The sequence below is a fragment of the Oncorhynchus tshawytscha genome, linkage group LG20 (genome assembly GCF_018296145.1).
Source record: "Oncorhynchus tshawytscha isolate Ot180627B linkage group LG20, Otsh_v2.0, whole genome shotgun sequence".
Classification (NCBI taxonomy): Eukaryota; Metazoa; Chordata; class Actinopteri; order Salmoniformes; family Salmonidae; genus Oncorhynchus; species Oncorhynchus tshawytscha.
Window position 1 is genome coordinate 49,618,696 of NC_056448.1, and position 22,664 is coordinate 49,641,359.

General features: G+C 44.5%; 1 protein-coding gene across 1 annotated transcript in view; it reads right to left on the reverse strand.

The window, feature by feature from the left end:
* The window catches only part of LOC112219953 (paralemmin-2), a 90,378-nt gene that overhangs the window by 16,597 nt on the left and 51,117 nt on the right, over nt 1-22,664 (reverse strand). The window contains exons 3-4 of the mRNA XM_042302786.1: nt 20,794-20,874; nt 13,846-13,976 (exon numbers count right to left, since the gene is read on the reverse strand). Coding sequence (XP_042158720.1) covers nt 13,846-13,976; nt 20,794-20,874 — 212 coding nt within the window. The remainder of the gene's footprint in view (nt 1-13,845; nt 13,977-20,793; nt 20,875-22,664) is intronic.

A 22,664-nucleotide genomic window follows, 5' to 3' on the forward strand; every position in this document is an offset into this window, starting at 1 on the left:
GTACCGGTTCGTTCCATCCCCTGGATGCTGCTACGGTCCGGAAGGTGAGTGTGTACTCAGCAGCCATCTGGTCCCTTGCCGTAATTGGAGTAAGCACTCACCAAAGATTTGGCATGGTCCCTCAGATCCTCAAAAAGTTTTACAGCTGCACCTTTGAGAGCATCTTGACAGGCTGTGCTGTCACTTGGTATGGCAACTGCTTGGCATCCGACTGTAAAGTGCTTCTCCAGGACTGAGTAGTCAACTGAGCTGGTTTAAGAGAGCTTCAAAGTGTCCACCCCACCTCGGGACTACTTAGTTTGGTCCTTTATGAGAGTGGACCTACTTCTGAGGAGGCGCTCCCATCCAGAGCAACCCACAGCTAGTGGGTTCATCTCAAGATAGCCAGGCTAGACAACCACATATCACAGTCGTATCCCAACCACGTATCACATCCATAATACAATCGAGAAGAAAAAAACATCTGTTTTTATTGCTAGTTTGAGTTACCTGGGTTACCAGAGAGTTCCATGTAGTCATGTTACCTGGGTTACCAGAGAGTTCCATGTAGTCATGTTACCTGGGTTACCAGAGAGTTCCATGTAGTCATGGCTCCATTTAATACTGTGTGTTTCCCAGCCTCTGTTCTGGACCTGGGAGCTGTGAAGAGACCTCTGGTTGCATGTCTTGTCTTGTACCGATTAGTGTCCGAACTGTGTGCCAACTGCTTGAACAGACAATTCGATACCTTCAACACCTCGCACAAACACCACAAGTGATGCAGTCAATATCTCTTCAACTTTGAGCCAGGAGAGATTGACATGTCATTGAAATTGTCCCTCCGTGTTCATCTAAGTGCAAAACGTGCTGCTCTGTTTTGGACCAATTACAATTTGCCGATGTCCCTTCTTGCCACAACAGACCACACAGCTGGACAGTAGTCTTATACAACTGACTAGGTATCCCCCTTTCCCTGTACAACTGACTAGATATCCCCCTTTCCCTTTCCAACCTACTAGATATCCCCCTTTCCCATTACAACTGACTAGGTATCCCCCTTTACAACTGACTAGATATCCCCCTTTCCCTTTCCAACTGACTAGGTATCCCCCTTCCCCCTTTCCCTTTCCAACTGACTAGGTATCCCCCTTTCCCTTTACAACTGACTAGATATCCCCTTTCCCTTTCCAACTGACTAGGTATCCCCCTTTCCCTTTACAACTGACTAGATATCCCCCTTTCCCTTTACAACTGACTAGACATCCCCCTTTCTCTTTCCAACTGACTAGGTATCCCCTTTCCCTTTACAACTGACTAGGTATCCCCTTTCCAACTGACTAGATATCCCCCTTTCCAACTGACTAGGTATCCCCCTTTCCCTTTCCAACTGACTAGGTATCCCCCTGTACAACTGACTAGATATCCCCCGTTCCCTTTCCAACTGACTAGATATCCCCCTTTACAACTGACTAGATATTCCAGGTGTAACAAAACTAGGGCCTGTAGGACATTTGTGGTTGACTGAGATATGTTTCTGTCACTGTTTCTGTCCCACTCTGTTATCATGGACAGCCCTCTTCCCATGTCAGTAACCATTGAGACTATATGTTTTAACAATGTTAGCTCTCTATCTAGGCTTTCACCCAGCAGTTTAGTCTCTTCAGCTTGAAGGCTCCACCATGGATGTCATTATCTCTGGTCCAGGGCGTTAGTGCTCCTCTACCATGGATGTCATTATCTCTGGTCCAGGGCGTTAGTTCAGCTCCACCATGGATGTCATTATCTCTGGTCAAGGGTGTTAGTTCAGCTCCACCATGGATGTCATTATCTCTGGTCCAGGGTGTTAGTTCAGCTCCACCATGGATGTCATTATCTCTGGTCCAGGGTGTTAGTTCAGCTCCACCATGGATGTCATTATCTCTGGTCCAGGGCGTTAGTGCTCCTCTACCATGGATGTCATTATCTCTGGTCCAGGGCGTTAGTTCAGCTCCACCATGGATGTCATTATCTCTGGTCCAGGGTGTTAATTCAGCTCCACCATGGATGTCATTATCTCTGGTCCAGGGTGTTAGTTCAGCTCCACCATGGATGTCATTATCTCTGGTCCAGGGTGTTAGTTCAGCTCCACCGTGGATGTCATTATCTCTGGTCCAGGGTGTTAGTTCAGCTCCACCATGGATGTCATTATCTCTGGTCCAGGGTGTTAGTTCAGCTCCACCATGGATGTCATTATCTCTGGTCCAGGGTGTTAGTTCAGCTCCACCATGGATGCTTGTCATTACCTCTGGTCCAGGGTGTTAGTTCAGCTCCACCGTGGATGCTTGTCATTATCTCTGGTCCAGGGTGTTAGTGCTCCTCTACCATGGATGTCATTATCTCTGGTCCAGGGTGTTAGTTCAGCTCCACCATGGATGTCATTATCTCTGGTCCAGGGTGTTAGTTCAGCTCCAGTATGGATGTCATTATCTCTGGTCCAGGGTGTTACTGCTCCTCTACCATGGATGTCGTTATCTCTGGTCCAGGGTGTTAGTTCAGCTCCACCATGGATGTCATTATCTCTTGTCCAGGGTGTTAGTTCAGCTCCACCATGGATGTCATTATCTCTGGTCCAGGGCGTTAGTGCTCCTCTACCATGGATGTCATTATCTCTGGTCCAGGGCGTTAGTTCAGCTCCACCATGGATGTCATTATCTCTGGTCCAGGGTGTTAATTCAGCTCCACCATGGATGTCATTATCTCTGGTCCAGGGTGTTAGTTCAGCTCCACCATGGATGTCATTATCTCTGGTCCAGGGTGTTAGTTCAGCTCCACCGTGGATGTCATTATCTCTGGTCCAGGGTGTTAGTTCAGCTCCACCATGGATGTCATTATCTCTGGTCCAGGGTGTTAGTTCAGCTCCACCATGGATGTCATTATCTCTGGTCCAGGGTGTTAGTTCAGCTCCACCATGGATGCTTGTCATTACCTCTGGTCCAGGGTGTTAGTTCAGCTCCACCGTGGATGCTTGTCATTATCTCTGGTCCAGGGTGTTAGTGCTCCTCTACCATGGATGTCATTATCTCTGGTCCAGGGTGTTAGTTCAGCTCCACCATGGATGTCATTATCTCTGGTCCAGGGTGTTAGTTCAGCTCCAGTATGGATGTCATTATCTCTGGTCCAGGGTGTTACTGCTCCTCTACCATGGATGTCGTTATCTCTGGTCCAGGGTGTTAGTTCAGCTCCACCATGGATGTCATTATCTCTTGTCCAGGGTGTTAGTTCAGCTCCACCATGGATGCTTGTCATTATCTCTGGTCCAGGGTGTTAGTTCAGCTCCACCATGGATGTCATTATCTCTGGTCCAGGGTGTTAGTTCAGCTCCACCATGGATGTCATTATCTCTGGTCCAGGGTGTTAGTGCTCCTCTACCATGGATGTCATTATCTCTGGTCCAGAGTGTTAGTGCTCCTCTACCATGGATGTCATTATCTCTGGTCCATGGTGTTAGTTCAGCTCCACCATGGATGTCATTATCTCTGGTCCAGGGTGTTAGTGCTCCTCTACCATGGATGTCATTATCTCTGGTCCAGAGTGTTAGTGCTCCTCCACCATGGATGTCATTATCTCTGGTCCAGGGTGTTAGTTCAGCTCCACCATGGATGCTTGTCATTACCTCTGGTCCAGGGTGTTAGTTCAGCTCCACCATGGATGTCATTATCTCTGGTCCAGGGTGTTAGCTCAGCTCCACCATGGATGTCATTACCTCTGGTCCAGGGTGTAGGTTCAGCTCCACCATGGATGTCATTATCTCTGGTCCAGGGTGTTAGTTCAGCTCCAGCATGGATGTCATTATCTCTGGTCCAGGGTGTTAGTGCTCCTCTACCATGGATGTCATTATCTCTGGTCCAGGGCATTAGTGCTCCTCTACCATGGATGTCATTATCTCTGGTCCAGGGTGTTAGTTCAGCTCCACCATGGATGTCATTATCTCTGGTCCAGGGTGTTAGCTCAGCTCCACCATGGATGTCATTACCTCTGGTCCAGGGTGTTAGTTCAGCTCCACCATGGATGCTTGTCATTACCTCTGGTCCAGGGTGTTAGTTCAGCTCCACCATGGATGTCATTATCTCTGGTCCAGGGTGTTAGCTCAGCTCCACCATGGATGTCATTACCTCTGGTCCAGGGTGTTAGTTCAGCTCCACCATGGATGTCATTATCTCTGGTCCAGGGTGTTAGTTCAGCTCCAGCATGGATGTCATTATCTCTGGTCCAGGGTGTTAGTGCTCCTCTACCATGGATGTCATTATCTCTGGTCCAGGGCATTAGTGCTCCTCTACCATGGATGTCATTATCTCTGGTCCAGGGTGTTAGTTCAGCTCCACCATGGATGTCATTATCTCTGGTCCAGGGTGTTAGTTCAGCTCCACCATGGATGTCATTATCTCTGGTCCAGGGTGTTAGTTCAGCTCCAGCATGGATGTCATTATCTCTGGTCCAGGGTGTTAGTGCTCCTCCACCATGGATGTCATTATCTCTGGTCCAGGGCATTAGTGCTCCTCTACCATGCATGTCATTATCTCTGGTCCAGGGTGTTAGTTCAGCTCCACCATGGATGTCATTATCTCTGGTCCAGGGTGTTAGCTCAGCTCCACCATGGATGTCATTACCTCTGGTCCAGGGTGTTAGCTCAGCTCCACCATGGATGTCATTATCTCTGGTCCAGGGTGTTAGTTCAGCTCCACCATGGATGCTTGTCATTACCTCTGGTCCAGGGTGTCACCCAGCCTCATCTGCTTCAGCCCTGTCCCTATTCACATCCAGTCCAAGAGGAAATGCTTTACCATAGATGCTTCTTAGCTCAACACTGAATGTATCTGCAGTAAATGTGTGAATGAGGGTAAAAAGAGACAGAGACACAGAGACACAGAGACACAGAGAGACAGAGACACAGAGAGACAGAGAGACAGAGAGACAGAGACAGAAAGAGAAACTAAAACAGAAAGACAGTGACAATAACAGAAATATAGACAGAGACAGAGACAGAGACAGTGACAGTGACAGAGACAGAGACAGAAAGAGAAACAAAAACAGAAAGACAGTGACAATAACAGAAATATAGACAGAGACAGAGACAGAGACAGTGACAGTGACAGAGACAGAGACAGAAAGAGAAACAAAAACAGAAAGACAGTGACAATAACAGAAATATAGACAGAGACAGACACAAAGACAGAGACAGAGGAGACAGAGACAGACACAAAGACAGAGACAGAGGAGACAGAGACAGAGACAGACACAAAGACAGAGACAGAGGAGACAGAAACACTGATAGAGACAGAGACAGAAACAAAGACAGAGACAGAGGAGACAGAGACACTGATAGAGACAGAGACAGAAACAAAGACAGAGAGAGGAGACAGAGACAGACACAAAGACAGAGACAGAGGAGACAGAAACACTGATAGAGACAGAGACAGAAACAAAGACAGAGACACTGATAGAGACAGAGACAGAAACAAAGACAGAGAGAGGAGACAGAGACAGACACAAAGACAGAGACAGAGGAGACAGAAACACTGATAGAGACAGAGACAGACACAAAGACAGAGACAGAAACACTGATAGAGACAGAGACAGACACAAAGACAGAGACAGAAACACTGATAGAGACAGAGACAGACACAAAGACAGACACAAAGACAGAAACAGAGACAGAAACAGAGACAGAGACAGAACACTGACAGAGACAGAAACAGAGAAAGAAACAGAGACAGAAACATTGACAGCAACAGAGACAGAATCGGTGACAGTGACAGTGACAGAAAGAGAGACAGAATCAGAAAATGTATGTAAAACCACTGTATAACATTTTCCCTGTCTCATATTCACCAGCCATCAGAGACTAACAGGATATGCTGCTCTCTAGTGATGCAACTGGTAACTACTGCTATTCAGAACCACACCAATGACTAGTTACGCCACAAACCAGTCAGATGGAGAGAGGGCCACAAATCCTTCCGTGATAAGCCTGATTAGAAAGGTCTGCAGAGGGAAACCACCACAATCAGCAGTGTCACTTTGTGTATTTAGTGTGTTTTTAACTGGAACAGTGTGAGGATACAGCTAGAACAAAGAGAAGATAGAGCTAGAACACAGAGAGGATACATCTAGAACACTGAGGATACATCTAGAACACTGAGGATATAGCTAGAACACTGAGGATATAGCTAGAACACTGAGGATACATCTAGAACACTGAGGATACATCTAGAACACTGAGGATATAGCTAGAACACTGAGGATATAGCTAGAACACTGAGGATATAGGTAGAACAATGAGGATATAGCTAGAACACTGAGGATATAGCTAGAACACTGAGGATATAGCTAGAACACTGAGGATACAGCTAGAACACTGAGGATAATTCTAGAAAACTGAGGATACATCTAGAACACTGGGGATACATCTAGAACACTGAGGATATAGCTAGAACACTGAGGATATAGCTAGAACACTGAGAATATAGCTAGAATACAGAGGATATAGCTAGAACACTGAGAATATAGCTAGAATACAGAGGATACATCTAGAACACTGAGGATACATCTAGAACACTGGGGATACATCTAGAACACTGAGGATATAGCTAGAACACTGAGGATACAGCTGGAACACTGAGGATATAGCTAGAACACTGAGGATACATCTAGAACACTGAGGATACATCTAGAACACTGAGGATACATCTAGAACACTGAGGATACATCTAGAACCACTGAGGATATAGCTAGAACACTGAGGATATAGCTAGAACACTGAGGATATAGCTAGAACACTGAGGATACAGCTAGAACACTGAGGATACTTCTAGAACACAGAGGATACATGTAGAACACTGAGGATACAGCTAGAACACTGAGGATATAGCTAGAACACTGAGGATATAGCTAGAACACTGAGGATATAGCTAGAACACTGAGGATATAGCTAGAACACTGAGGATATAGCTAGAACACTGAGGATATAGCTAGAACACCGAGGATATAGCTAGAACACTGTGGATATAGCTAGAACACTGAGGATACAGCTGGAATACTGAGGATACAGCTAGAACACTGAGGATACATCTAGAACACTGAGTATATAGCTAGAACACTGAGGATATAGGTAGAACACTGAGGATACAGCTAGAACACTGAGGATAATTCTAGAACACTGAGGATACATCTAGAACACTGAGTATATAGCTAGAACACTGAGAATATAGCTAGAATACAGAGGATACATCTAGAACACTGAGGATACAGCTGGAACACTGAGGATACAGCTGGAACACTGAGGATATAGCTAGAACACTGAGGATACATCTAGAACACTGAGGATACATCTAGAACTCTGAGGATATAGCTAGAACACTGAGAATATAGCTAGAACACTGAGGATACATCTAGAACACTGAGGATACATCTAGAACACTGAGGATACATCTAGACCACTGAGGATATAGCTAGAACACTGAGGATATAGCTAGAACACTGAGGATATAGCTAGAACACTGAGGATACAGCTAGAACACTGAGGATACTTCTAGAACACAGAGGATACATGTAGAACACTCAGGATACAGCTGGAACACTGACAATACTTCTAGAACACTGAGGATACATGTAGAACACTGAGGATATAGCTAGAACACTGAGGATACATCTAGAACACTGAGGATACAGCTAGAACACTGAGGATATAGCTAGATCACTGAGGATACATCTAGAACACTGAGGATACATCTAGAACACTGAGGAGACAGCTGGAACAATGGGGATACATCTAGAACACTGAGGATAAAGCTAGAACACTGAGGATACAGCTTGAACACTGAGGATACAGCTGGAACACTGAGGATACATCTAGAACACTGAGGATATAGCTAGAACATTGAAGATTCAGCTGGAACACTGAGGATACATCTAGAACACTGAGGATATAGCTAGAACATTGAGGATTCAGCTGGAACACTGAGGATACAGCTAGAACACTGAGGATACATCCAGAACACTGAGGATACATCTAGAACACTGAGGATACAGCTAGAACACTGAGGATACATCTAGAACACTGGGGATACATCTAGAACACTGAGGATATAGCTAGAACGCTGAGGATACAGCTGGAATACTGAGCATACATCTAGAACACTGAGTATATAGCTAGAACACTGAGGATATAGGTAGAACACTGAGGATACAGCTAGAACACTGAGGATACTTCTAGAACACTGAGGATACATCTAGAACACTGAGTATGTAGCTAGAACACTGAGGATATAGCTAGAATACAGAGGATACATCTAGAACACTGAGGATACAGCTGGAACACTGAGGATATAGCTAGAACACTGAGGATACATCTAGAACACTGAGGATATAGCTAGAACATTGAGGATTCAGCTGGAACACTGAGGATACAGCTAGAACACTGAGGATACATCTAGAACACTGAGGATACATCTAGAACACTGAGGATACATCTAGAACACTGAGGATACAGCTGTAACAAAATTGGTTTCATCAAACCAGAGAATCTTGTTCATAAAGGTTCGAGAGTCCTTTGTGTGCCTTGAGGCAAACTCCAAGTGTGCTGTCATGTGCCTTTTACTGAGGAGTGGCTTCCGTCTTTCCACTCTACCAGAAAGACCTGATTGGTAGAGTGCTGTAGAGATGGTTGTCCTTCTGGAAGGTTCTCCCATCTCCACAGATGAACTCTGGAGCTCTTTCAAAGTGACCATTAGGTTCTTGGTCACTTTCCTTATTTAGTCCCGTCTCCCCCAATTGCTCATTTTGGCCAGGCTGCCAGCTACAGGAAGAGTCTAGGTGGTTCCAACCTTCCATGACAGAGGCCAATGTGTTTTTGGGGACCTTCAATGCTGCAGAAATGTGTTGGTACCCTTCCCTAGATCTGTGCCTCAAATCGTGTCTCGGAGCGCTACTGACAATTCCTTCGACCTCATGGCTTGGTTTTTGCTCTGACATGCACTGTCAACTGTGGGACCTTATATAGACAGGTGTGTGCCTTTCCAAATCATGTCCAATCAATTGAATTTACCACAGGTGGACTCCAATCAAGTTCTAGAAACATCTCAAGGACCATCAATGGAAACATGATGCACCTGAGCTCAATTTCGATTCTCATAGCAAAGTGTCTGAATACGTAAATAAGGTATTTCAGTTTTTAACTTTTAATACATTTACTAAAATGTCTAAAAGCCTGTTTTCGCTTTGACACTATGGGACTTTGTGATGTCATTATGGGGTATTGTGATGTCATTATGGGGTATTGTGATGTCATTATGGGGTATTGTGATGTCATTATGGGGTATTGTGATGTCATTATGGGGTATTGTGATGTCATTATGGGGTATTGTGTAGATTAATGAGGAAAACATTAATTGAATCCATTTTAGAATAAGGCTGTAATGTAACAAAACAGTGATTAAAGACAAGGGGTCTGAATACTTTCTGAATGCACTGTATTGTAGTTCCCATATAAATAACTCCACCAGTCCTGTTTATGATATCATTTACAAAGCCATTACCGTTTTGTCTTCTTCGAAAAGAATGTTTTTTTTTGTTGCAATTCATATATTTGAGTTTTATCATAAAATGTGTTGTATTATTTGTTCTGTCTTTTCGGGTGGATAAATTGAAATCGCAACCAGCTTTCTATGGGTTCTTTTAAATATAGCGATATGTTGGAGATTATTTCATTTTCAAATAACCGAAAGTGAGAGGTTGCAATCTGCATAAAGGGAGAGGTTGTAATCTGAATACAGTGAGAGGTTGTAATCTGAATAAAGTGAGAGGTTGTAATCTGAATACAGTGAGAGGTTGTAATCTGAATAAATGGAGAGGTTGTAATCTGAATACAGTGAGAGGTTGTAATCTGAATACAGTGAGAGGTTGTAATCTGAATACAGTGAGAGGTTGTAATCTGAATAAAGGGAGAGGTTGTAATCTGAATACAGTGAGAGGTTGTAATCTGAATAAAGGAGAGGTTGTAATCTGAATAAAGGGAGAGGTTGTAATCTGAATAAAGTGAGAGGTTGTAATCTGAATAAATTGAAAGGTTGTAATCTGAATAAATGGAGAGGTTGTAATCTGAATAAAGTGAGAGGTTGTAATCTGAATAAAGGGAGAGGTTGTAATCTGAATAAATTGAAAGGTTGTAATCTGAATAAAGGGAGAGGTTGTAATCTGAATAAATGGGGAGGTTGTAATCTGAATACAGTGAGAGGTTGTAATCTGAATAAAGTGAGAGGTTATAATCTGAATAAAGTGAGAGGTTGTAATCTGAATAAAGTGAGAGGTTGTAATCTGAATAAAGGGAGAGGTTGTAATCTGAATAAAGGGAGAGGTTGTAATCTGAATAAAGGGAGAGGTTGTAATCTGAATAAAGGGAGAGGTTGTAATCTGAATAAAGGGAGAGGTTGTAATCTGAATACAGTGAGAGGTTGTAATCTGAATACAGGGAGAGGTTGTAATCTGAATACAGTGAGAGGTTGTAATCTGAATACAGTGAGAGGTTGCAATCTGAATAAAGGAGAGGTTGTAATCTGAATAAAAGGAGAGGTTGTAATCTGAATAAAGGGAGAGGTTGTAATCTGAATAAAGGAGAGGTTGTAATCTGAATAAAAAGGCCATTCCTGAACATGGGGTGAGACATTCTTACTGATCTCCTAGAGAACCAGCTTGGATTGAAGTGTAACGTTTGTATGACGGAAGCGTGAGTGAGAGGTCTAATGCTTTAATATTTAATCATTTCTGCCCTCCGAACTCATCATATAAATAGGCCGGTTTAATTTAGTCTGGCTTGCCGTTCATAATAAAGTGAAATCTTTTTTGCCCATAAAATGTTAAAAACAAGTCGTTAGGTGAAGGAAGGCCATAAGCAAATAGGTATATAGGTAAATAGGTAACATGGAACCTGACCAAAGAGTTAATCAGGGGGATTTTTGCCACACATAGTCAGGTATTTTCACAAATTGTCAGGTATTTTCACAAAGAGTCAGGTATTTTCACAAATAGTCAGGTATTTACCTTTCCATGGTAGCAAGATCTTGTCTATTTTTGGTAACTTTCTATTAAAATGTATTGTAGTGAGATCCTATCTTTCTTTCGGGAAAGTGTGTACACACAGACACACACACACACACACACACACACACACACACACACACACACACACACACACACACACACACACACCCACAATTTGCTCACACAGACATAACATTTAAATTGACTCTACAAACACAATTATCATACGCTGCTATTACTCTGTTTATCATATATCCTGTTGCCTAGTAACCTTCCCCCTATACATATATACCTCCCTATAACCTTCCCCCTATACATATATACCTCCCTGTCACCTTCCCCCTATACATATATACCTCCATTACTCTAGTATCCCTGTCACCTTTCCCCTATACATATATACCTCCATTACTCTAGTATGCCTGTCCCCTTGCCCCTATACATATATACCTCCCTATCCCCTTCCCCCTATACATATCTACCTCCATTACTCTAGTATCCCTGTCTCCTTCCCCCTATACATATCTACCTCCCTGTCACCTTCCCCTATACATATATACCTCCATTACTCTAGTATCCCTGTCTCCTTCCCCCTATACATATATACCTCCCTGTCACCTTCCCCTATACATATATACCTCCATTACTCTAGTATCCCTGTCTCCTTCCCCCTATACATATATCCTGTTGCCTAGTCCCCTTCCCCCTATACATATCTACCTCCCTGTCACCTTCCCCCTATACATATCTACCTCCCTGTCACCTTCCCCCTATACAGATCTACCTCCCTGTCACCTTGCCTGTCCCCCCCCTATACAGATCTACCTCCCTGTCCCCTTCCCCCTATACATATCTACCTCCCTGTCCCCTATACATATATACCTCCCTGTCTCCTTCCCCCTATACATATATACCTCCCTGTCCCCTTCCCCCTATACATATCTACCTCCCTGTCACCTTCCCCCTATACATATATACCTTCCCCCACCTGTCTCCTTCCCCCTATACATATCTACCTCCCTGTCTGTCCCCTTCCCCCCCCTATACATATCTACCTCCCCCCCTGTCATTACTCTAGTACCTTCCCCTTCCCCTATACAGATCTACCTCCCTGTCTCCCCTTCCCCCTATACATATCTACCTCCCTGTCACCTTCCCCCTATACATATCTACCTCCCCTGTCCCCTTCCCCTATCCATATCTACCTCCCTGTCCCCTTCCCCCTATACATATATACCTCCCCTGTATGCCTCCTTCCCCCTATACATATCTATACCTCCCTGTCCCCTTACCCCTATACATATCTACCTCCCTGTCCCCTTCCCCCTATACATATCTACATCCATCACTCCAGTATCCCTGTCTCCTATACATATCCACGTCCATCACTCCAGTATCCCTGTACATTGTTAATATGGTGCTGGAACTGATCCTGTATATTGCATGCTTATGTTGTGGTCCACACATCTCTACCTTCCACACATCTCTACCTTCCACACATCTCTAACTTCCACACATCTCTACCGTCCTCACATCTCTATTTTCCACACATCTCTACCTTCCTCACATCTCTATCTTCCACACATCTCTACCTTCCACACATCTCTACCATCCTCACATCTCTATTTTCCACACATCTCTACCTTCCTCACATCTCTACCTTCCACACATCTCTACCTTCCTCACATCTCTACCTTCCACACATCTCTACCTTCCACACATCTCTACCTTCCTCACATCTCTACCTTCCTCACATCTCTACCTTCCACACATCTTTACCTTCCTCACATCTCTACCTTACTCTAATCTCTACCTTCCACACATCTCTACCTTCCACACATCTCTACCTTCCACACATTGTCCTGGTCCCAGATCTGTATTCCCATTGTCCAGGTCCCAGATCTGTCTTCCCATTGTCCTGGTCCCAGATCTGTCTTCCCATTGTCCTGGTCCCAGATCTGTCTTCCCATTGTCCTGGTCCCAGATCTGTCTCCCTATTTTCCTAGTCCCAGATCTGTCTTCCCATTGTCCTGGTCCCAGATCTGTCTTCCCATTGTCTAGGTCCCAGATCTGTCTCCCTATTGTCCTGGTCCCAGATCTGTCTTCCCATTGTCCTGGTCCCAGATCTGTCTTCCCATTGTCCTGGTCCCAGATCTGTCTTCCCATTGTCCTGGTCCCAGATCTGTCTCCCTATTGTCCTGGTCCCAGATCTGTCTTCCCATTGTCCGTATGGCTAGAGGCTAACTCCTCTCATACTGCTGGATCACAGTAGGACATGTTTATGCAACGGAATAAGAAAACAAGCCTGTTTGCTTCCGTTTCATTCCCAGTGAACACGACCCTGACGTGGGTTTATGAAAGGGCTCTGATCGCTGGTAAGAAAGAAACTGACCTCAGATATCCATTTGTTTTGAAGTTGGAAGAAGAAACTGACTGATGAGATGAACAGACCAACAGAGACCACACACCACACACACACACACACACACACACACACACACACACACACACACACACAATGAGAGAGCACGAGAGAGGAAAAGAGAGAGAGACCATCAGGTCCTTGAAGATGTGTAAATTAGAAGCTAAACTCAAATCAAAGCTCCTGTGTATGTGTGCACCTGTGAACAGTGTCCCCCTGTCAGTTCCTGTGTATGTGTGTACCTGTGAATAGTGTCCCCCTGTCAGTTCCTGTGTATATGTGTACCTGTGAATAGTGTCCCCCTGTCAGTTCCTGTGTATATGTGTACCTGCGAATAGTGTCCCCCAGTCAGTTTGCTCCTTTGTGTGTACCTGTGAATAGTGTCCTCCAGTCTCTTCCCCTGCTCTTCGTCTTTCTCCAGCTGTTGTCTTCGTCCATCGTCTTCGTCATTAGTTCCAGGGGTCGTGCCTTGTAGGAGCCAGCGCTCTCTCATGGCTTTAGACTAAAGGTGAGAGACAAGAGGGAGAATATATTAAAAGCATATAACATAATAATAATAACAAATATTTCTCATGGTTTAAGACTGGACACAAGAGACAGGTGAGGAGAATCATTCAGAGGATCCATCCAACCAAACTGTGTTATAAAGCAGTCTCCATTAGAGAAGTCAAAACACTAAAAGGCTCAAATATCCCATCTACTAGGTCCACTAAAGATCTAACCAATTAGAGTTGGCCTCCAGGGTCTGGGGTTGAGAGAGAATGGGGAGGGGAGTTGAGAGACTTGGGAGAGAGGAGAGAAGGGGAGAATGGGGAGGGGAGTTGAGAGACTTGGGAGAGAGGAGAGAAGGGGAGAATGGGGAGGGAGAATGGGGGGGGTTGAGAGACTTGGGAGAGAGGAGAGAAGGGGAGAAAGGGGGGGGGGGAGTTGAGTTGAGAGACTTGGGAGAGGAGAGAAGGGGAGAATGGGGAGGGGAGAGAGACTTGGGAGAGAGGAGAGAAGGGGAGAATGGGAGGGGAGTTGAGAGACTTGGGAGAGCTCCAGGACCTGAGATGACTCCTTGCTGTCCCCAGATGCTGCTGTTCCAGAATGACTACCTGACATGATGACTCCTTGTTGTCCCCAGTCCACCTAGCCATGCTGCTGCTCCAGTTTCAACTTCCACCTGACTGTGCTGCTGCTCCAGTTTCAACTGTTCTGCCTTATTATTATTCGACCATGGGAGTTGATCTTGGCCAGACTTGGGAGAGAGGAGCCTGGAGAAGGGGAGAATGGGGAGGCTGGGGAGTTGAGAGACTGTTTTAAGACCTCCAAAAGCATTTGTTTGACCATTGCTTCCTTTCCCACAAAGCTCCCACAGACAGTAAAGCTGGAAACTATTTCACAAGCTGGTGTGAGTCTGTGATAGACGGACAGACAGACAGACAGACATTCTGGGGCTCTACAGATTGAGAGGAAAGGGTTACCAGTGTATTCACCATGGACACACAGAGACACGCAGAGACATGCGGAGACACCCGGAAATGCACAGAGACGCACAGAGACACACAGAGACACAGAAACACACAGAGAGACACAGAAACACACAGAGACACACAGAGACACAGAAACACACAGAGACACACAGAGAGACACCCAGAGACACACAGAGACACACAGAGACACACAGAGACACACAGAGAGACACACAGAGACACACAGAGTACAACCCTAAATCCGTAAACATCGGCACCCTCATAGACATTATCCTGACCAACTTGCCCTCCAAATACACCTCCACTGTTTTCAAATAGGATCTCAGCGATCACTGCCTCATTGCCTGTATCCGCTATGGGCCCGCGGTCAAACGACCACACTTCATCACTGTCAAACGCTCCCTAAAACACTCCTGCAAGCAGGCATTTCTAATCGACCTGGACCGAGTATCCTGGAAGGACATTGATCTCATCCCGTCAGTAGAGGATGCCTGGTCATTCTTTAAAAGTAATTTTGTCACCATCCTAGATAAGCATGCTCCATTCAAAAAATGCAGAACCAAGAACAGATATAGCCCTTGGTTCACTTCAGACCTGACTGCCCTCAACCAGCACAAAAACATCCTGTGGCAGACTGCATTAGCATCGAATAGCCCCCGCGATATGCAACTTTTCGGGGAAGTAAGGAACCAATACACAGTCAGTTTCTAAAAGCCTTTGCTTTCCTAACAGAAATCATCACCTCTAACTCCAAAAAGGTCTGGGACACTAAAGTCCGTGGAGAATAAGAGCACCTCCTCCCAGTTGCCCACTGCACTGAGGCTAGGAAATACTGTCACCACCGATAAATCCACAATAATCAAGATATTTCAATAAGCATTTCTCAACGGCTGGCCATGCTTTCCTCCTGGCTACCCCAACCCCGGTCAACAGCTCTGCACACCTCACAGCTACTTGCCCAAGCCTCCCCAGCTTCTCCTTCACCCAAATCCAGATAGCAGATGTTCTGAAAGAGCTGCAAAACCTGGACCCATACAAATCAGCTGGGTTAGACAATCTGGACCCTCTTTATCTAAAAATATCAGCCGCCATTGTTGCAACCCCTATTACCAGCCTGTTCAACCTCTCTTTCGTATCGTCTGAGATCCCCAAAGATTGGAAAGCTGCCGCAGTCGCAGTCTCTTCAAAGGGGGTGACACCCTAGACACAAACTGTTACAGACCTATATCCATCCTTCCATGGCCTCCAACTGCTCTTAAACGCTAGTAAAACCAAATTCATGCTTTTCAACTGTTCGCTGCCCGCACCCGCCCTCCCGACTAGCATCACCACCCTGGACGGTTCTGACCTAGAATATGTGGACAACTATAAATACCGAGGTGTCTGGCTAGACTGTAAACTCTCCTTCCAGACTCATATCAAACATCTCCAATCCAAAATCAAATCTAGAGTCGGCTTTCTATTTCGCAACAAAGCCTCCTTCACTCACGCCGCCAAACTTACCCTAGTAAAACTGACTATCCTACCGATCCTCGACTTCGGCGATGTCATCTACAAAATAGCTTCCAACACTCTACTCAGCAAACTGGATGCAGTCTTATCACAGTGCCATCCGTTTTGTCCTCAAAGCCCCTTATACCACCCACCACTGCGACCTGAATGCTCTAGTTGGCTGGCCCTCGCTACATATTCGTCACCAGACCCACTGGCTCCAGGTCATCTATAAGTCTATGCTAGGTCTGCCTTATCTCAGCTCACTGGTCACCATAGCAACACCCACCCGTAGCACACGTTCCAGCAGGTACATCTCACTGGTCATCCCCAAAGCCAACACCTCATTTGGTCGCCTTTCCTTCCAGTTCTCTGCTGCCTGTGACTGGAACGAATTGCAAAAATCGCTGAAGTTGGAGACTTTTTTTCCCCTCACCAACTTTAAACATCAACTATTTGAGCAGCTAACTGATCGCTGCAGCTGTACACAGTCCATCTGTAAATAGCCCTCCCAATCTACCTACCTCATCCCCATACTGCTTTTATTTAATTTACTTTTCTGCTCTTTTGCACACCAGTATCTCTACTTGACCATCATCATCTGCTCATTTATCACTCCAGTGTTAATCTGCTAAATTGTAATTATTCACTCCTATGGCCTATTTATTGCCTACCTCCTCATGCCTTTTGCACACACTGTATATAGACTTTCTTTTTTCTACTGTTTCACTGACTTGTTTATTGTGTTACTCCATGTGTAACTCTGAGTTGCTGTTTGTTTCGAACTGCTTTGCTTTATCTTGGCCAGGTCGCAGTTGTAAATGAGAACTCAACTGGCCTACCTGGTTAAATAAAGGTGGGGAGAACAACAACAACCTCTGTGACCATCAGTGAGATTAGTGGGGGGAGGGGGGACATTATGAGCCCAGATTGACTGATTGCCCCCATCACATATCAATGTGTTTGCTTGTTGACTGTTTGGCATCAACCTGATTTCTGGTCTACAGATGGAGACAAATGGATCAAATCACTCTCTCACTTAATTGAATTAATTACGTAAACTCATTGAAGTCCAAATAAGAGCGACGTTGAGAGGAGCTAAGCTGGTTCATCCCCGGAGAAACTCTTCTTCGTGTAAATCTCTCTGTGTTTATTCTGTCTCGCCCACAGAGCTGATGTTGTTATAGTCGAGGGTTTATCACACTGTCTACATCTTAGAGGGTTTGTCAACAGACAAACATTTTCTCTGGAGAACAGAGGGAACATAGACTCTCTTCAAGCTGGATTTGATTATGTGAGAAGTAATTGCCATTAAAGGGTAATTTACGATCTCCTGCACGGCAACCAACGATCTCCTGCACGGCAACCAACGATCTCCTGCACGGCAACCAACGATCTCCTGCACGGCAACCAACGATCTCCTGCACGGCAACCAACCGCTGGGCATCTGATAAAACAAGCTCAGTCCCGAATGGCAACCTATTCTCTATAGTGCACTACCCTCAGGGCTCTGGCAGAAAGTAATGAACTATAGACACTAGTAAATAGGGAAGCATTTGGGACTCATACACAGTCAGCTCTAAATGTGTGTAGTGTTAAAAGGACTGGAATGAGAGAAACTCCTCTGGATTCTGACTGGCCCTCTATCTGTGGGAAATCTGTGTTCTGACTGCCTCTATCTGTTGGAAATCTGCATTCTGACTGCCCCTCTATCTGTGGGAAATCTGTGTTCTGACTGCCTCTCTATCTGTGGGAAATCTGTGTTCTGACTGCCTCTATCTGTTGGAAATCTGCATTCTGACTGCCCCTCTATCTGTGGGAAATCTGTGTTCTGACTGCCTCTCTATCTATGGGAAATCTGTGTTCTGACTGCCCCTCTATCTGTGGGAAATCTGTGTTCTGACTGCCTCTCTATCTGTGGGAAATCTGTGTTCTGACTGCCTCTATCTGTTGGAAATCTGCATTCTGACTGCCCCTCTATCTGTGGGAAATCTGTGTTCTGACTGCCCCTCTATCTGTGGGAAATCTGTATTCTGACTGCCTCTCTATCTGTGGGAAATCTGTGTTCTGACTGCCTCTCTATCTGTGGGAAATCTGTGTTCTGACTGCCTCTCTATCTGTGGGAAATCTGTGTTCTGACTGCCTCTCTATCTGTGGGAAATCTGTGGTCTGACTGCCCCTCTATCTGTGGGAAATCTGTGTTCTGACTGCCTCTCTATCTGTGGGAAATCTGTGTTCTGACTGCCTCTCTATCTGTGGGAAATCTGCGTTCTGACTGCCTCTCTATCTGTGGGAAATCTGTGTTCTGACTGCCTCTCTATCTGTGGGAAATCTGTGTTCTGACTGCCTCTCTATCTATGGGAAATCTGCGTTCTGACTGCCTCTCTATCTGTGGGAAATCTGGGTTCTGGTCAAATGCCATACAGAGCCTTCAGAAGCTATTCACACCTCTTGCCTTTTTCCACATTTTGTTGTGTTACAGAATAAATTGAGATGTTTTGTCACTGGCCTACACACAATATCCCATAATGGGGCAGGTATCCTAGTGGGGCAGCAGGTAGCCTAGTGGTTAGAGCAGTGGACTAGTAACCGAAAGGTTGCAAGATTGAATCCCCGAGGTGAAAATCTGTTCTGCCCCTGAACAAGGCAGTTATCCCACTGTTTCTAGGCCGTCATTGTAAATAAGAATGTGTTCTTATTTGCCTGGTTAAATTAAATAATACCCCATAATGTCAATGTGGAATTATGTTTTTAGACAAATTTTTTACAAATTAATAAAAAATATCTGTAGTCAATAAGTATTCAAGCCTTTAGTTATAGCAAGCCTAAATTTGCTTAACAAGTCACATAATACGTTGCATGGACTCACACTGTGTGAAATAATTGTATTTAACATGATTTTTAAACGACTACTTAATTTCTGTACCCCACACATACAATTATCTATAAGATCCCTCAATCAATCAGTGAATTTCAAACAGAGATTCAACCACAAAGACCAATGCCTCGTTAAGAAGGGCACCTATTGGTAGATGCGTAAACATAAAATTATGACATTGAATATCTCTTTAAGCATGGTGAAGTTATTATTTAGGCTTTGGATGGTCTATCAATACACCCAGTCACTACAAGATACAGGCGTCCTTCCTAACTCAGTTGCCGGAGAGGAAGGAAACCGCTCAATAGTAATTTTAAAACAGTTACAGTGTTGAATGGCTGTGATAGGAGAATACTGATAAAATGAAAGAAGGAACAGAATAAATATTTTCCAAAACATGCATCCTGTTTGCAATAGGTAAAGGAAAGTAAAAATGCAAAAAAATGCAGCAAATAAATTAACTTCATGTCCTGAACACATGTTTGGGGCATATCCAACACAACACATCACTGAGTACCACTCTCCATATTTTCAAGCATGGTGGTGGCTACATCATGTTATGGGTATGATTGTCATCGGCAAGCATTAGGGAGTTTCTTCGGATAAAATAAACAACATTTCCAACAGACACTGGGAGACAAATTCACCTTTCAGCAGGAAAAGAATCTTAAACACCGGAGTTGCAATGAATGTTCTTGGTCTAGTTACAGTTTGGGCTCAAAAATCAATGGCAAGACATGAAAACAGATGTCCAGCACTGATAAACAACCAACTTCACAGAGCTTGAAGCATTTTAAAAAGAATAATGTGCAAATATTTTACAATCCAGGTGTGTAAAGCTCTTAGAGCTTAGAGGTCCTCTTACCCACAAAGACTCACAGCTGTAATCGCTGCCAAAGGTGATTCTAACATGTATTGACTAAGGGGTGTGAATAATTATGTAAATTTAATGTTTATGTATTTCATTTTCAATAAATTTGCAAATATTTCTAAAACCATGTTCACACTTTATCATCATGGGGTTTGTAGTTGAGAAAAAACTATTAAATCAATATTGAATTCAAGTTGTAAGAATGTGAAATAAGTCAAGGGTAAGAAAACTTTCAGAAGGCTCAGTAAATGTCAACATGCTTGAAGTCCAGCCTGGTTGTAGTTTGCTGAGAACAAGCAGTACAGTTATATTGGCTAATCCTGGTCCATTGTTAGATTTCTCTCATAATAGCAGAACATACAGTAGGTGACATATATGTGTCACACGTATGCGCACACACACACACACGCACGCACACAAACACACACACACAAACACACACACACACACACACACGCACACGCACACGCACACACACACGCGCACACAATACTCAAATTAAATCTGTCAGTCTGCACATTGACCTCATAGTCATTGTATCATTTGAAATCCAAAGTGCTGGAGTACAGAGTCAAAACAACAAAAACGTAGTCACTGAGTTTACCTTGAGATGTTGAAGCTGCAGCACCAGATCGTCCAGCTGTCTCCTTTTGTCCTCTATTTCTGACTGTCTTTTCCTTTTCTCCTGTAAAACAACACAACACTTGATGACCAAAAGATCCTGGTTAAATCCCTATGTAGTGTTCTGACTTCCAGGCACCACAGGGTTGTGGTCAAAAGTTAAAGTTTCAACTTTTACTGTACAGGATGCACATGGTATACAGAGAGAATTAAGCATCAGATGAAGGGTAATTCTAACCTCAATCAGAACGGAGACAAGATGGAGGACAGCCATGGTATGTTACTTCACTAGATGGATTCTCTGACTAATAGTTCTGGTCCAGAAAAACAGTGCTGTAGACTTAACACCCGGTTCCCTTAGAGCACAGACTGTATGATGTCAGGGTCTGTGAATGTGCATTTCTCAGCATTAGAGGATTCCATGTGATTCCAGTTGTCAGAACTAAATGTCTGTTTGGCTTATGTATTGTATTGTGAATGGACATGTGTTCAGCCCACCGCCTGATTGTCAGATGTTCCTTATAATGTCGGGTATGGAGAGATAGTGTGTGTATGCTTGTGTGTGTGTGAGAGAGATTTGAAGGACAGCTCCTAGACAGCTCCTAGACAGCTCCTAGACAACTCATAGACAGCTCCTAGACAGCTCCTAGACAACTCCTAGACAGCTCCTTGACAACTCCTAGACAGCTCCTAGACAGCTCCTAGACAACTCTCCTCTGGAAGGTACCATATGGAGGTCTCTTACACACACACACACACACACACACACACACACACACACACACACACACACACACACACACACACACACACACACACACACACACACACACACACACACACACACACACACACACACACACAGATATTGATGATGAAGTGACACAGCTAGTACTGACAGCCCTCAACATCTTCCGTGTGTGTAGAGCTGCCTGGACTCTTATTGTGTGTGTGTGTGTGTGTGTGTGTGTGTGTGTGTGTGTGTGTGTGTGTGTGTGTGTGTGTGTGTGTGTGTGTGTGTGTGTGTGTGTGTGTGTGTGTGTGTGTGTGTGTGTCTGTGTAGGATCTCTTTACACAGGACCTCTTTACAGGACCTCTTTGCAGACTTTAAGGATCTCTTTACAGAACCTCTTTACAAAAGGACCTCTTTACAACAGACCTCTTTACAACAGACCTCTTTACAACAGACCTCTTTTCAACATAACCTCTTTACAAAAGGACCTCTTTACAACAGACCTCTTTACAACAGACCTCTTTTCAACAGACCTCTTTACAACAGACCTCTTTTCAACATAACCTCTTTACAAAAGGACCTCTTTACAACAGAACCTCTTTACAACAGAACCCCTTTACAAAAGGACCTCTTTACAACAGGGCTTCATTGTTTGGGTCTCTGTTTCTTGGTCTCAACACAGATCACAGCCCTGATCTCTCACTCTAATTAACTCATTGCATTTAGCTGCTGCCCCAGTGGGTCCACTACACTACTTCTCATCAATGTCTGCTAACCACACCACGCTGCCCTGCTGCCCTGGGACAAATGATCACATGATCTAGCCCAGGGAGGGCCACTCTGATGGGGGTGGGGGCTACAAAATATCTGAACTCATGAGGAACTCATGCAATTCTACACATGTTGCCACAGGGTGGAAATGCAGTTTTTTAAATATTATATCTGAGTGAGAGTGATAAATAAAACCAATTGGGGGCCCCTAGTAATTGGACTGTGATTCATCTACAAGACCCTGCTAGGTAAAGTCCCCCCTTATCTCAGCTCGCTGGTCACCATAGCATCTCCCACCTGTAGCACACGCTCCAGCAGGTATATCTCTCTAGTCACCCCCAAAACCAATT